The sequence below is a fragment of the Pteropus medius genome, unplaced genomic scaffold (genome assembly GCF_902729225.1).
Source record: "Pteropus medius unplaced genomic scaffold, Ma_sr-lr_union100, whole genome shotgun sequence".
NCBI lineage: Eukaryota > Metazoa > Chordata > Mammalia > Chiroptera > Pteropodidae > Pteropus > Pteropus medius.
The window spans coordinates 4,476,139-4,491,189 of NW_024342647.1; the positions used below are offsets into that span (position 1 = coordinate 4,476,139).

The 15,051-nt window shown below is 47.3% G+C and overlaps 1 protein-coding gene across 4 annotated transcripts in view; it reads left to right on the forward strand.

Annotated features, from left to right (window-relative positions):
- Positions 1–15,051, forward strand: part of ASTN2 (astrotactin 2) — a 791,570-nt gene that overhangs the window by 561,259 nt on the left and 215,260 nt on the right. For all 4 annotated transcript variants that reach the window (XM_039866760.1, XM_039866761.1, XM_039866762.1 and 1 more), the window contains 3 exons: positions 2,773–2,897; positions 6,813–6,917; positions 9,917–10,096. In XM_039866760.1, the coding sequence (XP_039722694.1) occupies positions 2,773–2,897; positions 6,813–6,917; positions 9,917–10,096 (410 nt within the window). The remainder of the gene's footprint in view (positions 1–2,772; positions 2,898–6,812; positions 6,918–9,916; positions 10,097–15,051) is intronic.

Below are 15,051 nucleotides of genomic sequence, written 5' to 3' on the forward strand. Positions count from 1 at the left end.
TCATGACCATGGGTTTACAGAGCGCCAGGCGCTAAGCTAGGAGCCCACTTGGCTACACTGGGGCTTTGGCCACTGTCACTTTCTAACTGTGGATCTTGGTTGGACAAAGTTCCTTAACCTCTCTGAGCATCCGTTTCTTCGTGTACAAAATGGGAATAATAATAGTAGTTGTCTCAGAGAGTTCTCCTGCGGTTAAAATGACACACACTCATATCTTGGAACTATCTAGAACATAGCTGATGGTCAACAAACATGATAAATCGATAAATATTATCTCTTCTTCTTCCTATTATTGGATTAATTTGTTTCTTGTTAGCTTTTTACACACACACACACACACACACACACACACACACACACACACACACAGCTCTTAGAATCTGAATTTGTTTTTAACCAACTGAGTTTAAACCAGCACACCGCCAGTCCCCCTGTCACCTATTCTGGGTATGCGGGTCCTGAAGCTGCTCTCTGGGTTCTGTCTGAGGTTCTCAGCCCAGAGGAACTTTCCCCCTTGGCTGCTATTCCCACCTTGTTTTGCCTCCCAAGGGAGCCAAGTGATGCAAAGGCCCTGTGCGCCCTCTGCTGGCAGACGCCACGCAGGACTGCCATCTCTCAGGTGGCCTTGAAGGGCAAAGTCCTGAGGGTCTATCCTTGGTATTTGCCGTCACTCTGTTGTCATTCTCTGCTTCACCCATGCCAACTCCCAGCCTTCCATCTTCTCCCTCTCTTTCAGGTGCTTCCTCAAGACCCTCCCTGATTTCTGGAATCTCGGGGATAAGACCTTCCTCCAAGAAGGGGCATCATGAACCAGTCCCCCAGCCATTCTGACACTGAGCTGCCTCCCATTGTCCCTTTGGGGTTGAATTTGTTTGCAGAGCCCAACCCAGCTTAACCAGAGGCAGGAGGATTGGAGGAGAGAGGCCTGTAGTTAGAGAAGGTGGCTCTGTGTCCCCTCCTCTTCAATCATAAAAGCATTGCCAGAGAAGATTTGAAATGGAGACTCAAGTTTGCAGACTAATCAAAAGCCAGCCACAAACATACACCTAGGCAGACGCCATGGTCACAGGCATACTTAGAGACTTAAACACCCATACATGAGCACACCCATACAGGCACACAACATAGCATGCTGAAGTATACACGTGTGGACCTAGAAACTCACCATCATGCACATGCGTGCCCAGAAAACAGTCCCAAGCCCAGACTTTACCTCACCAGGTTTGCAGTCAGACAGACCTGGGTTCAAATCCCAACTCTACCATCTCTTAACTCTGAACCTCGTTTTTCCTCATCTGTAAAATGAAGATAATAACTATCTTGTAGGCTACCCTGAAGATTAAATGATAAAATGAATGTAAAATCCATAGCCAGTAAGTTATAAGAGTTCAATCAATAAACTGTCAGGTGATGGTGATGATGGCGAAGATGCTGGTGACGTTGAAGACAGGGATAATGTCTCCTCTTCTGGACTCTAACTTCTCCAGGGGTCAGATATGGAGAAGGTGTTCACTAAATAAATGAATTGATGGTGATCTTTGCAGGTGACTGAGGTGGAAAGTACGAGGGTATGGGATAGAGACAGGAAGGTGACCCAGGTCACCTGACAGCTCGCATAGCTGCCTTTGAAGTGCCTGAGATCCAGGCTTCAAAGCCATTGCTTCGGCATCACGTAATTTTGTTTTCCTCTTTCTGATTTTTCATTTCAAGGTTGCCCATTCCAGTTGGCAAATGAAGTGATAAACATCCTCCTCCCTTTGTTTTTCTTCCCCCTCTTCTTCTCCTCTCCAGACTGTAATTAGTTTCTCTAATCCTGAGGATCTCTGAATATGAAGAGACCTCAAAAATCAGATTTTAATACAGAAATGCCCTCGATACCATCCATACCAAGTGGCTCTCAAGTTTCTTGCTTGCATACTCCCAGAAACAGGAAGCTCACCACCTCTCTTGGCAAATTGTTCTGTTTTCAGGCAGGTCTATTGTCTAGATTAAAGCCTGCCTCCCTGTGATGCATGATAACTTACCCCCCTTAAGATTGCCTTTGTTCAAGGTTCAGTCCCCTGAGTCACTCAGAGGCCTGTCTTCCATAAGGGATTCAGAAGAAGGACAGCTAAGAAGTTAGAGCAAGAGAGGGAGTTGAGAGACCTGGGTTTGAGTACAACACATTCATTGTTGTTGAGCACGTCACTGCCCTTCTCCATGCCTGAAAAAGGAGGGGTTGGATCCAGATGATCCCTTAGGGTCCTTCCACTTTAACAAACACACACCTATTCTTTCAGGCCTTCCTTTCTCTAGCTGAACCTCGCCCCCTTTTTTCCTCAGACCCTCCATGCTGTTCTAAGTTCCCACACAGCCTGGTTTTCCATCATCATTGCTTATGCAAGGGGACATTTAGCTGTCACACATACAGTTTACAGAGCATCAGACTATGTCTTCAGCAGTTGGTACCTTTAGCCCATTAAGTGTTTATAACTACCCTGAGATCTCACTTTATAGACAAGGAAACTGAGGTTCCAAGAGGACCAGTAGCTTGCTCAAGGTTGCACAGCTAGTAAGTGGTGGGCCAGGATTTGAGCCCCAGCTGGCCAGATCCTAGAGCCTGTCATTTAGCACTATGTTCTCAGAGCGGGGATTCAGGGAGCTGGTGGCAGTGCAGCAAAGCCACCTGCCCACTCGTGAGTCTCTATTCAGACTACACGCTTCTTGCCCTCTTGCCCCGCAGACCCAGACTCTACTGCCTCGATTTTGCAGTCTCTCTGCTCCTCTCCACAGGGAGAACAACTTCATCAAGGACTTTCCTCAGCTGGCCGATGGGCTGTTGGTGATCCCGCTGCCTGTGGAGGAGCAGTGCCGGGGGGTCCTCTCCGAGCCCCTCCCGGACCTCCAGCTGCTCACTGGTAAGACCCGTTCCCAGCCTCCCGCGTATCCATCCTCATCGCCTCCAGGATAGGTCCCAGCGGGCCTCCCCCTTTGTGAGGGATTGGATGCAAAAAGGACCTGCTATTTCTTGGGCTCCTACTTTGTGCGATGATTGTGCAAAACTATGGGCTTCCCTGAGACTCCAGATGCTGAGCCTAGGCCAGATTTAGTCCCTTAGCAAATTTCAACTATACAGTAGAATATTGATAACTGTAGTCAACCTGCCATATATTAAATCTCCAGAACTTTTTCATTGTGCATAATCAAACATTTGTATCCTTTGACTAAGGTCTCACCGTTTACCCCACCCCCCAGCCAGCTTCCTCTCTGCTTTTACGAGTTCAACGTTTTTTAGACTCCACACATAAGTGAGATCAGGTCGTATTTGTCTTTCGGTGTCTGGCTTATTTCATGAGGTTCGTTTTTAAATTATTCTAAAGTAAAACCAGTTTCCTGCCCCCAACCAGAAGCCTCTCTCATTTGAAAGCATTTCAGTTACACAGCTTATTTTTGAGCGTGGGCACTGAGACATCTCGTGGTGTGGGTATTATTTTTCTCATTTTATAGATGAGAAATCTGGACTCAGAGAGGTGAACCAGCCCAAGGTCACACAGCAGATCTGCCAGGACCTGAACCAGGTGCTGTGGCTTCCGGTCTTCTGGCATTCTCAGTCAACTCTGCCTCTCACTCTCTCCCTTACTGAGAAGCTGTCTTTTGCAGGCTGTCCCGAGGCTTTGCCTTTTCTGCCGCAGCCCACAATGCCCTCCGATTCCTCCTCGTCTTCTTCCGGTTCCTCTCCTACACTTTTCTTGGGGACTTTCCTAAGACATAAGGACACTGGCCCTGCCTTTGTGTGATAGCAGGGAGAAGGCCGCCCAGGGAGAAGGGTCAGCCTGATGGATGATGGAACCATCTCACCAAGAGGGAAATTGTCCCCCAGGGAAAAGTTGAAACATAACTGATTTAGATTTCATTCCCGTCTGTCACTTGCAAGCTCTTGGAAACCTTGCACAAGTCATCTAATCTCAGACAAGGGAGAACCCACATGTGCTGAGAGTCTCCTGGGGGCCAGGCACTGTGCATGCACTACTCCGTGTGACCCTGAAAGGGCGTTATCATCCCCTTTTAAACTGGTTAAAGAAGTCATTAAACGTGTCCAAGGCCACATGGCTGGTCTAAAGCTGAGTCAGAATTTAAGGCCAGTCGGTCTTCACTCCAAAGCTGATGCTATATCCACTCTCCTACATGACCTCTCCGACCTGTCTACTTCAAAGAGGGGTCCAGATGTAGATCATAGAAAATCATGGTTGTAAAACGGCTTTGTAAAATGCGCCTAAAATCTGCTGTGTCTTCCTTAATTTTCGTTTTCACAAGATCATAGAATTTCAGAGCTTACATGGACTGTACATGGCATCTAGAGTATTCCTCTTTACTAATGAGGAAGTCAGGTCTACAATATCCCGGCGAGTGACGATCCCACTTGCATATCCCCAGTGACGGGGAGTTCACCACCTCCTAAAGCCACATTGTCGTGGTCTATGGGCAGGTGCTGTGCTCTAATGGAAAGGACTCTGGATCTGTCACTGGTTGTTGTGTGTCCTTGAGTGGTTTCTCTCCCTGAGCCTCAGTTTCTCCTTCTGAAAAATGGGGTATAACAATTATTTTTTCAGAATTGTAGTGAGAATTGGAGGTCACGGATGTAAAATGCTTAGTACAGTGTGGTTCCATGTGAGTGGCACAAAATTTTAGCATCATCTGTTTTGATTCAGGTGTCTTTGGCGGGGTCCTAATAAAGGAGCTGTCACATTTCAAGAGTTAATTTTTTTTAATGATCAGAAAAAATAATTTCCCCCATTCCAGAGCTTTATTCTACCCATAATCCCTGCGTGGGGATCTAGGATAGAATCAGGTAAGATAGGAGTCAGGGATGGGGTAGGGACCAGGGACGGGTTTATGAAAATAAGTGAGTGAGTCACTAAACAGTTATTTGTTGAAAGCCTGCTATGCACCAGGCTTTGTTCTAGGCTCTGCACATGTGGGAAAATACAGACCACGACCTTGACCTTGAGAAGCTGACATCCCACCCGAGGAGCTTATATTCCAGGCTGGAATCCAAGAAGGACCAGGGATGAGGAGAAGTGAGGGATAGAGTGATGACCACTTATGGGGAAGGCCAGGGATGGGGTAAGAGGCAGAGAAGGTGGTTCTAGAAATTTCAAGATAACTAGAAGAAGTAGTATTTATTTTTTTCTTTTGGCTGTCATGCCCCCGAGTGGATGAGCGGCACAAACAGCTCCCATTCTTATGTTCTGTCCAGCTCCCCTGGGGATCAGCCCCTCATGCCCAAACACACTCCAAGCCTGCTCTGAATTAGGACAAGCATGAATAGATGGGTAGAGGCTACCCAGGCACTGGCGTCTGGTCTTCCTGCGTAGACTGTTGTCTCTTTCCTGACTCAAAACATAGCCCTTCTCATTCCTCCACCACCCGCTCCCCTTCCGTCCCCAGCCTCTGCAGAGGAAAGACAGGACAGTCGGAGCAGAGAAACAGGGAGGACATATTTATAACAAAACAACCTCGCTCCAGTGGACGTATCTTTGAAGATCATGAATATTTTACTTTAAAATGAAAGCCTCTAAAAAAATTATATTATTCCAAAGAAGGCTTAAGAGGAAAAAAAAAAGTTGACAGTAATGGACAACTTTAATACTATAGTAACGTCCAGGAAGAAATCACTTGTTCCAATGAGATTCTCATTTTAATCTTGGTATCAAATATCTCTTTAAGTGCCTCCTCACCGGGGGCAAGAGAAAAGGATAGGAAATGTGCCTGCCATTTGCAGAGGATACATAACGACGATAATAACTGCTGATGTGACTAGCCTTTCCTTTTTATGTATTTTTTCCTGATTATAAAAAGAGAGAGTTTGAAACGCTCAGAGTAGGAAATTTAGAAAATGGAGATGAATATAAATCAGAAAACAAGAATCTTATGTACTTACCACCCAAAGTTAACTACTTGCTAACACCGTATTATGTTTTATTTTTTGTCTATACTTCTGCTTCCCCAAAATTGCACTGTATGGAATGTGAATTGCAGTGGACCACTGGGAATAAAAGGGGGTTACATGGTCAGAGAAGTGTGCAAAGTGCTACACGCTGCCTTCATTGGAGATTTTTTAAAAATCATGTTTAATTTTGTCTAGCCATTGTTTCCCTGTCTTACTTGAAGTGGGGACCTTTTATCTGTGTGCATGTGCATTTTATGTGACGTTCATGATTCCGTGTTTATAAACAGTGGTCCAGACAGGGCTCAGCAAACCCAAAGGGTCGGATAATAAATGTGTTTGGTGCTGCGCGTGGCCTCCGTCACAGCCATTTAACCCTGTGGCCGCCCTGTCAAAGTGGCCGCAGACAGCGCATGCTGGGCTGGTTGTGGTTTGCTGACCGTAGACTCCATGCACATGACTTCTGGTTACCGAAAGGCTTCCACTTCTATCACCTTACTTGAGTCTCACCAGCTGCCTGTGGAAATAAGTTCAGCATAGGTAGCCGTAGTATCCGATGGGGAAACTGAGGCACCGAGCTGTCTAGTTTCCCATGGCCAGTTGCCAACAGGGTTACCGGGACCGTCAACCCACTGCTGTTTCTAGGGTAAAGGGACCTTGCAAGCTATTGGGCAGAGGAAAAGCAGGGTCGTGGCTGAGGTCAGAGGTCAAGAAGAGGCCTGAGAAAGTTGTAGGCCCTCCCGAGAACCTGCTGTCTAAGGCCAAGCCTCTGCCTACTTAGAAGAGGTGGCCATTACCCAGAGCCCAGAGCTGCAGGGCTGGGGCCGGGGGGTGATTCCGGCATCTAAATGCTGAGCTCACATGACCTTCTTATTCCCTCCCCCAGGAGACATCAGGTACGATGAGGCCATGGGTTACCCCATGGTGCAGCAGTGGCGGGTCCGCAGTAACCTCTACCGTGTGAAGCTCAGCACCATCACGCTCTCTGCAGGTGAGGACCACCCCCAGACATCCCATGGGCTTGGCGTAACTCAGCACATGTCCCGAAGGACCTAGGGTTTGGCTGGCCCTGCGCTGGCACTGGGGAGGCTGCCGCCAAAGAGCTCCCGGGGAAAGCAGATGGACAAGCAGCCGACAGGGACTTCAACATACTACAGTAGCATCCACGCAAAGTGGAGTAATGGTGGCAAGAAGAGGGAGTTGTCCATTCTGGAAAGTCAGGGGCTTCATAGAGGAAGGGGTGTCTGAGCAGGAAGCTTGAGCAGGATAAACAACATTCTAAGTCACATGTATGTTTTCAAAATACTTGAGGCTCGTGGGTTTAAGATCTCAGACAGATTCTTCTGGTCTGTATTGGCTGATTTCTTTTCCCACCTGTCTCCTATACAACAATAACACATCCCACCCAGTGCACACACACACACACACACACACACACACACACACACACACACAAACACACACACACACACACACACATCACCACACTTACCCACGTAAAACCGGAATCCCAGCCAATGATGACCATGTGTAGTTCTCCAAATGGGATGTGTTCTTTCACGTCTCTGTGACTGTGCACGTGCCGTGTCCTCTGTCTGGATCTCCTAGCCAGGGCAACATACCCTGCAATACTCAGAGACACTTCCTGCATTCTCCATTCCCCTCGGGATAACTCCAGAAATTCCCCATGAGCAGCTGCCTAGATTAAAGCAGGAGCAAATGCTCGATCCCTATCTGAACCCTGTTTGTCCCCCCTGCCCCCCGCTGACTTGAGGCTGTGGATAGAGCTCGGGCCCTACAGACCTGTAATCTTTGTGACTAACAAAGAATCAGCACGTTGTTGGTGCTCATGTTTGATGAAGGAATAAAAAAATAAATAAATGAAAACTGAAAAGTAAGGAATGAGTGAAGGCCTCTGGAAAGGGGAGCCTGGCCTAGATTTTCTACCCTTACTCATGGCATTGCCACTGAATTATTGTCCCAGCATCTCCTAATAATGACCAGCTCTTTTCATTTTGAACGTCACTTTGTTCATGAGCAACGTGGAGCTCTGTTAGCCTGGGAATCAGAGGACTTCACCCCCAGAGAAATGCACATACTAATTATTTCTGACATCAGCCAGCACTCTATGTTTTATATCTTAGGACTTAGATCAGTCCTGCGAAGAAGGCAGTATTTACTCCATTTTTTTCCGAGAAGGACAGAGGGTCAGAGAGGTTAAGTAACTTGCCCAACATCACACAGCTAGTGAGTGGCAGAACAGGAGCAGAGCCGGGATTCGATTGCAATTTCGTCTGCCTGGATAAAGAGCCACAGGGCATCTCCAGGATGCTGTTATTTATTACTTAACACACACCATCTTATTAACACTGCTGTCTTAATTACCCAGTTGCATGAGTTAACAGGTTGATGGAGAGAGTTTGTTCTAATCAAGCACCCATTCTTTGAGCCCTGTCTGTTTTCCCTACCACCCACACCTGCACACCGCACTTGTGAATAAGACTGTGATGTTCTTATTAGAGCTACAAAGGTGGATCCGCTTTAATTAATCAATAATGATGCTCCTGAGAACCCCTTGTAAATCAAACGTTGGCAAATTGGAGCTCATTTTTAATGTTGAAAAAGAGCTTGCTCGTTTACATTTTACTTTGATGTGGCACAGAATTGGTTGTTCTTGTAATAATGGTGACTGGTGTGCCTGCCGTGTCCTGAACTGCAGTGTAGCTGGTTGGGTGGGGATGAGGAAGGATGCCTGTGCAGACAGAGCTTCTGCTTTCAAGGTGGTGAGTATTAAAGGGGCAGAAACTAGATGCCTCTGACCAGGATGGTGTGAAAAGCTCCTTGTGGGGGGAGTGATTTCCTGGGGCCTTAAAGCATGTGTAAGACTCAGGCAGGAAGTGGGGAGGCCATTTCAGGTGGGTGGTGGTGGTGATGGTGGTGTGTGTGTGTGTATGGGTGTTGGGGATAAGGCGAGGGATATAAATAAAGATAGAATGTTAGAAATCCTTTGTCACATTCAGTAGAAATAAGAAAACTGGCTTAGCTAGAGGTAAAGCCTGATGCTTGTGAGAGATGACCTTGGAGGCTTGAAATGCTCAGATAAGGTCACTGGGTTTTACTCAGTAGTGGGGAGAAGGTCTTAAGGCTCCTGGAAGAATAGCTTGGTGACCTGTTTGTCTGAGGAAGGAGAGCGAAGGGGAGCAGCTGGCTGTTGAGAGACTGCTGTGCATGTCCCCTGCTGGGCACTGAGGACTAAGGACAATAGAGCAGCAGAGAGGCCCTTGGCAATGTGGGGAGAGAGAACCCAGGACTGTTTAGGGAGGCCACAGCGAGACAAAAATGGAAGCAACGTCACAGGGAGCTAAGCCCGGGATCAGATCTGAGGACGCAGAATATCCGCTGAGCCTGGGCCATGGGCAGGTCAAGCCCTCGATGACCGAGTGCGGTGGGAAGTGTGTGTGCTTTGGCGAGAGAGCAGAAGCGAGCTGGGACGCCGGCTCCTCCAGCTGCAGGACCAACGCATCATTTATGGTCTCTGAGCTTTGACCTGCTCATCTACACGATGAGGGCTGTTGTGACAGGGTGGCAACGTTGGGGCTAAGGTCGAACTAGACCAAGTGAAGGTCAGACTAGATGAAGTGGGCAAAACATTTAGCAACGTGCCTGGCTCATGTCACTTGCTCAGCAGACATCAGCTTTGATTCCCTAGTGGTGACTGTCAGGTCCCTGTGGTCTAGGTCGCTAAGCTTGAAGCTTTCGCCTGCTATCAGTTCCCTCTCAGGCGTAGCGTCTTGTGTGTCCACCGTAGAGAACAGTCTTGGTTATGTAAGTGAGGGAATGCGGTGCACGTTTGGAGTAGTGCAGCCATCAGGCTGACACTACAGTGAGAGATAAGTCACCAGATCCACACCGGAAAGAATCCCTGGCCACTTGCGATTGGTCAGCCGCCTGCCTCTCAAGTCTCACCACGCCCCCATGCTCCCTGTCTAGGCTTCACCAACGTCCTCAAAATCCTGACCAAGGAGAGCAGTCGGGAGGAGCTGCTGACCTTCGTCCAGCACTATGGCTCCCACTACATCGCCGAGGCCCTCTATGGCTCTGAGCTCACCTGCATCATCCACTTCCCCAGCAAGAAGGTTCAGCAGCAGTTGTGGCTCCAGTACCAGAAAGGTAAGCAGAGAGCACTTGTTGGAGCCAGTGGCCAGGTGGGGTGTTGGGGTATGGCTGCCTGCTGGGCAGATAACTGAGCTCCCTCAGAGATAAATCCTGGCTCTGTCACCTATATACTATGTGGCTTTAGGCAAGTCCCTGCTCCTCCCTGGGCTTCAGTTTAGCCGAGGACAGAATGAGGGGCTGTATGATGATTTCTTGGATTCTTTCAGTCAGGCATTTTCCGAGGCCCCAAGGTGGTGTTCCAGACTCCATAACTCTGGCCTTCTACTTCCGGTTTCCACTCTCCTTTCTTGCAAAACCTAACAGGAGGAAGGTGGCGGGGAGGGCTGTGGTGTCTCCTTGACACCTTCTTCTCTCCAGGCTTCTTGGAAGAACCTAAGAAGAGCTCCAGCTCCTCTGGGAGTGATTGCCTCATATCTGAGGGGACAGTTTCTAGGCTTTCCCAAGGGGAGGCTTTTATCCTCAGCAAGGATCACCAGATTTTATTCCCTCAGATTCCCAGCTATTATCAGGATTGAAATTTCCCAAACCAGATGGAGACCAGTCTCTGCCACTCTCACCTTGGGAAATTCACTCACTTCCCAACTCAGTTTTCCGTGCCTGTGAAATGGGTACTTGGACAGCTATTCCTGTCACTTCTCGCATTAAGGGGAAATCGTGTGTGTAAAGCATTCTGAGAAAGATAGAAATATTGCATACATGCATTATGTATTTTAATAGGTCCATGTGTTCACATCCCCATTTCACAGATGAGAGAACGAGTCCCAGATACACCAAGGCGAGTGCCCACAGACACACAGCTAACAAGTAACAGGGCCAGGATTGCTTCCTATTATCATTGGTACTATTATTGTCAATTCATTTAAAAAGAAAGGTTCTCGATTAATGGAAAGGGTGAGGAGTGGTATTAAAACCGTACTGGCACCTTCTTCATGTGGCTCAACCGTAACTCATAAAACCACAGAATGGTGAGCCAGAGGGGACCTTGCGGGTGTCACTGGACTCAGCACTCCAGTTTCACAGTGGGGAAAATGAAGGCCCAGAGGGAGGGGGATGTTTGTTCATAGTCTTAGGGCTCCACCCGCTTGGTGGGGCTGAGACAGAGCGGGCGCCCCACACTCCCCGCCTAGCACTTCTCATGCTGCCCTCATCCCCAACTGAATGAAGCCCCTGTCGCCTGCCTTTGCCATCTCCAGAACCGGTCCCTTTTGTCCTGGGGGGATTGCACCCCACATCATGGTCTCACCCCGCTCTGCCTCCTGTGTACACCTGCTCAGGGCACAGGGTGGTTTATAGGCGCAGCGGACGTAATTGAGTTGTCTGGGAATAGCTCTGTTTTATGGCTACAACAATGATGGTCTTTAAGGAAGTGCATTAAATCAATAGAAGTCTCATAGTGATACCCTATAAATAATGTGACACATCATTAAGCGGGGCAATAAGCTTCAGGACTTTGAAGTAATACAATTAGATTATGTTTATAAAAACCTTCGCTCACTGTGGCCACTGAACTAATTTGCCTCACATCCTGCGTTTGGGGCCACTCCAATGCTAAGTCCCACCGCCTCTCCACCCATGGCGGCTTCTAGGCCCTGGACTTTATTACTCCAATTTTTTTTTTTGTACAGAGGATGCTAGGAATCGATTGCAGGTAAGATGGAGAGGAAGGCAGACAGGATGCTGCAGGAGCAGCTGGGGTCCCCTGCAAGACTCAAAGAACCTTCAAGTTTGCCACAAACTTGGTGGGTGAACTTGATGTGGTAGCTTTTCTCTCTGTGCTTCCTTCACCCCAAACCCAGTGTCTCCAGACACTAGAAGCCAATGTCTCGGCCTTTCCAGATTGACTAAGGAGGGGGCTGTGGATGCTGTCATAATCTGGGGCAACCACTGGAAATCACTGGAAAGCCAAGGGGGGTCGGGGTAAATTCACCTAATTAAAATATTTCCCACGAGAGGTTTATTTTACTCTTGTTTCCCTAAGTGCTTCTAAGTGTGCGTTCCAAAGCGGGTCAAAGTCACATTTACCATTCATTAATTCTTTAGTTCACTGATATTTCCTAAGCACTTTCTCTCTGCCAGATGCTGGGGCACCACAACAGATGAGACATGGGCGCTGTCCCCACATGGTTCATTACAACATTTCATCATCTTTGTTGTAGACTTTTTTTTAATTCACCGAAAGCTAGAAGAAAGGGGGGTAGCACATAGTAGGGAGCCCAGTAACTGTCATATGATGGCTCCTAGCTTTCATTTCATAGGCCAATTCTGATCAGGTGGTGGTGGCTTGTCTAGATCACTCCATACCACCAGTATAGAGGTAACTGGGGTCATTGGGAAAGAAAGCTATGATAATTAGCAATGTTTGCTTTAGATACAGAAAGCAGGAGTAGTGGTCCATACCCTATGTGTTATTTTCTCTGTAATAGAACAACATAAAAGCTGGAATAATGGAGCCAGCATCTGACACTGATTCCACAGGGACACTGGGCATGCCAAGGGGGATTAGAAAGATCCAGGTAGGGTGGTGGGGTTTTCTGCCACCAAGTTGTATCCTGATCCTTCTACCAGTCTGGAGGGGGTGACTGGAGCACTGGACAGCTCAGTAAGATGGCACCTGGGAGAAACTAGGAAGAGTGGGGCCTTAGGTCGCAACTAGATTAGCGTGGAAGCTGTTCAGTCTGTCAGGTTTCTTTAACTGTCACCTCTGCTCCCAAGGCATGCCTTAAGTACCATGTGAAGTTTTGAGTCTCTTGCCCCAGCTTAATATTTTCACTACCTGCAACTGTCTTCTGGATACACCTATATTGTGAAAAGTTATATTCCTCCAAACCAGGGCTCCCTTTCACTCTTCAACTTGATATTTACATGCTCTCCCTAGCTGTGATCTTGATACGTGAGTCTTATATCATGGTTAAAATTCTCTGTATGAAGTTAACCTTCCTCTGGCTACCTTAGATAAAGACTTCTTCATTTGGAGATGAAGCAGAGTTTGCAGTCAGATGGACCTTGGTTCAAATCTTAGCTCTACTGCTTATCAGCTATGTGATCTTGGGCAAACTGATTCACTAAGATTAATTTCCTCGTATGCAAAATACAGGATCCAATGAGTAAATAGACAGATGAATGATGGACCCATCTAGCACTGAACGGAGCACCTAATTATTACCTTGATCCAACCTGTTTGTTCCACCAATAGTTGACAAATCCACTCAGTGTGTGTGTGTGTGTGTGTGTGTGTGTGTGTGTTAGAGAGAGAGAGAGAAAGAGAGAGAGAGAGAGAGAAACAGAGACAGAGAGACAGAGACAGACAGAGAAAGTGATCAACTGAGGGAGATAGGAAGAGACAGAAAAACAAAGAAAGATAAACGCAGGGAAAGTGAATCCACAAAGAGAAATGGGGAGACAAAGAACATGTAGAAGAGAAATGTGTCCAATTAATATACCTCTTCCAAGTTTATTGACTCAGTGACCTGGCGAAAGGACATTCTCCATGTGAAGGTTGTACTGCTCTTGAGTTTGGGTTGAGAGAGTCCACAGTGTAGAGATGTCCCCACAGATAAAGCCCGTTGCCACCTTTAAAAGATGTTTTACCTCTGTTATAATTTCCCAAGCCTGTCCAAGGGAATGAATTTCTGCATTTTCATTTGAATTACAATGTACTTTTGAATGTCTGCTGAAACATCCTAGACTACTCTTTAAAGGAGTTTTGGCTCTTTGAAAGGCACCCCAAGGGTTGGGCTGGGAGGAGGAGGAGGATAAGGTGTAGTGAAATGTCACCTCCTTTTGTGAGGACAGGTGTGGCCAAGGGGCTGCTGGAACTGGAGAACTCTCCTGGGCTTTCCTTTTCCTGAGGGAACTCACTTCAAAGGCAGCAGGCAGCCAGAAATGAAGAGTTGATCTCAGAGCTGAGACCTGCATGGGTACCGGTTTATCTCCCCAGCGATTTAACCATCCACGGGCAGTTTTCTGTTCCTACTGGCTTGACCTTTGATTAACATTAGATGGAGTTGATTACTTCCTGCTTGAGGCACTTTCTGTGTTGCTTCTATGGTGCCAGAGCTTCCCTCCCCTCCTGCCTGTTTCTTCTCTGTCTCCTTTGCTGGCTCACCTTCCTCTGCCAAACCAGTCAGTATGCTTTCCCAGGCCCTGTCCTAGAGGCCCTTCTTCCTGGACTGCAATCTCTCTAAGGGGTGTCTCGCCATGCTCTCTATCACCATTCCTATACTGGTGACTCCCACTTTATACCTCCACTCCAAGCTTTTCTCTATTTGCTGTCATGCTGGAGCCCCCGCCTGCCCAGACTCCACCCCACACAGCCTAGTGCTTTTCCAGTGTTCTTGTGAAAAGCACCATTATCTGCTCAGAGTCAGAGCCAGAAACCTAGGGGTCCTTCTCATCATCTGCCTACCCCTCACTCTTCCCATTTCCAAACCACTCCAAGTCTTAGCAGTTTTAATTCTCAAGCAACTCCAGAATTTGCTCACTTTGACCCACCTCATTGCTGCCACCCTGTCCCAAGCCACCATCATGGCTTGCCTGGATTCCAGTGTTGGCCTGCTGCCTGATCTCCCTGCATACCTGCTTGTCTCCCATCAACCCAAATCACATGACAGCCCTAAGGACAAGGATCAGTCAGGGTTCTCCAGAGAGACAGAACCAACAGGATACATAGGTAGGTAGATAGATAGATAGATAAAAATATTTTTATTATATATAATAATATATATGATGTATATGGATATATACGGATATATGGCATATTCATATATTATATACTTGATTATATTATATTCCTATAGTATATATAGGATATATTTGGCAATATAGTATATGATATGCCATATATATCCTGCATACATATATTACACCCCCCCCACACACACACACAGAGGCTGATTGATTAGTTGATAGGGAGAGATTTATTATGAGGAATTGGCTCATATCACTATGGA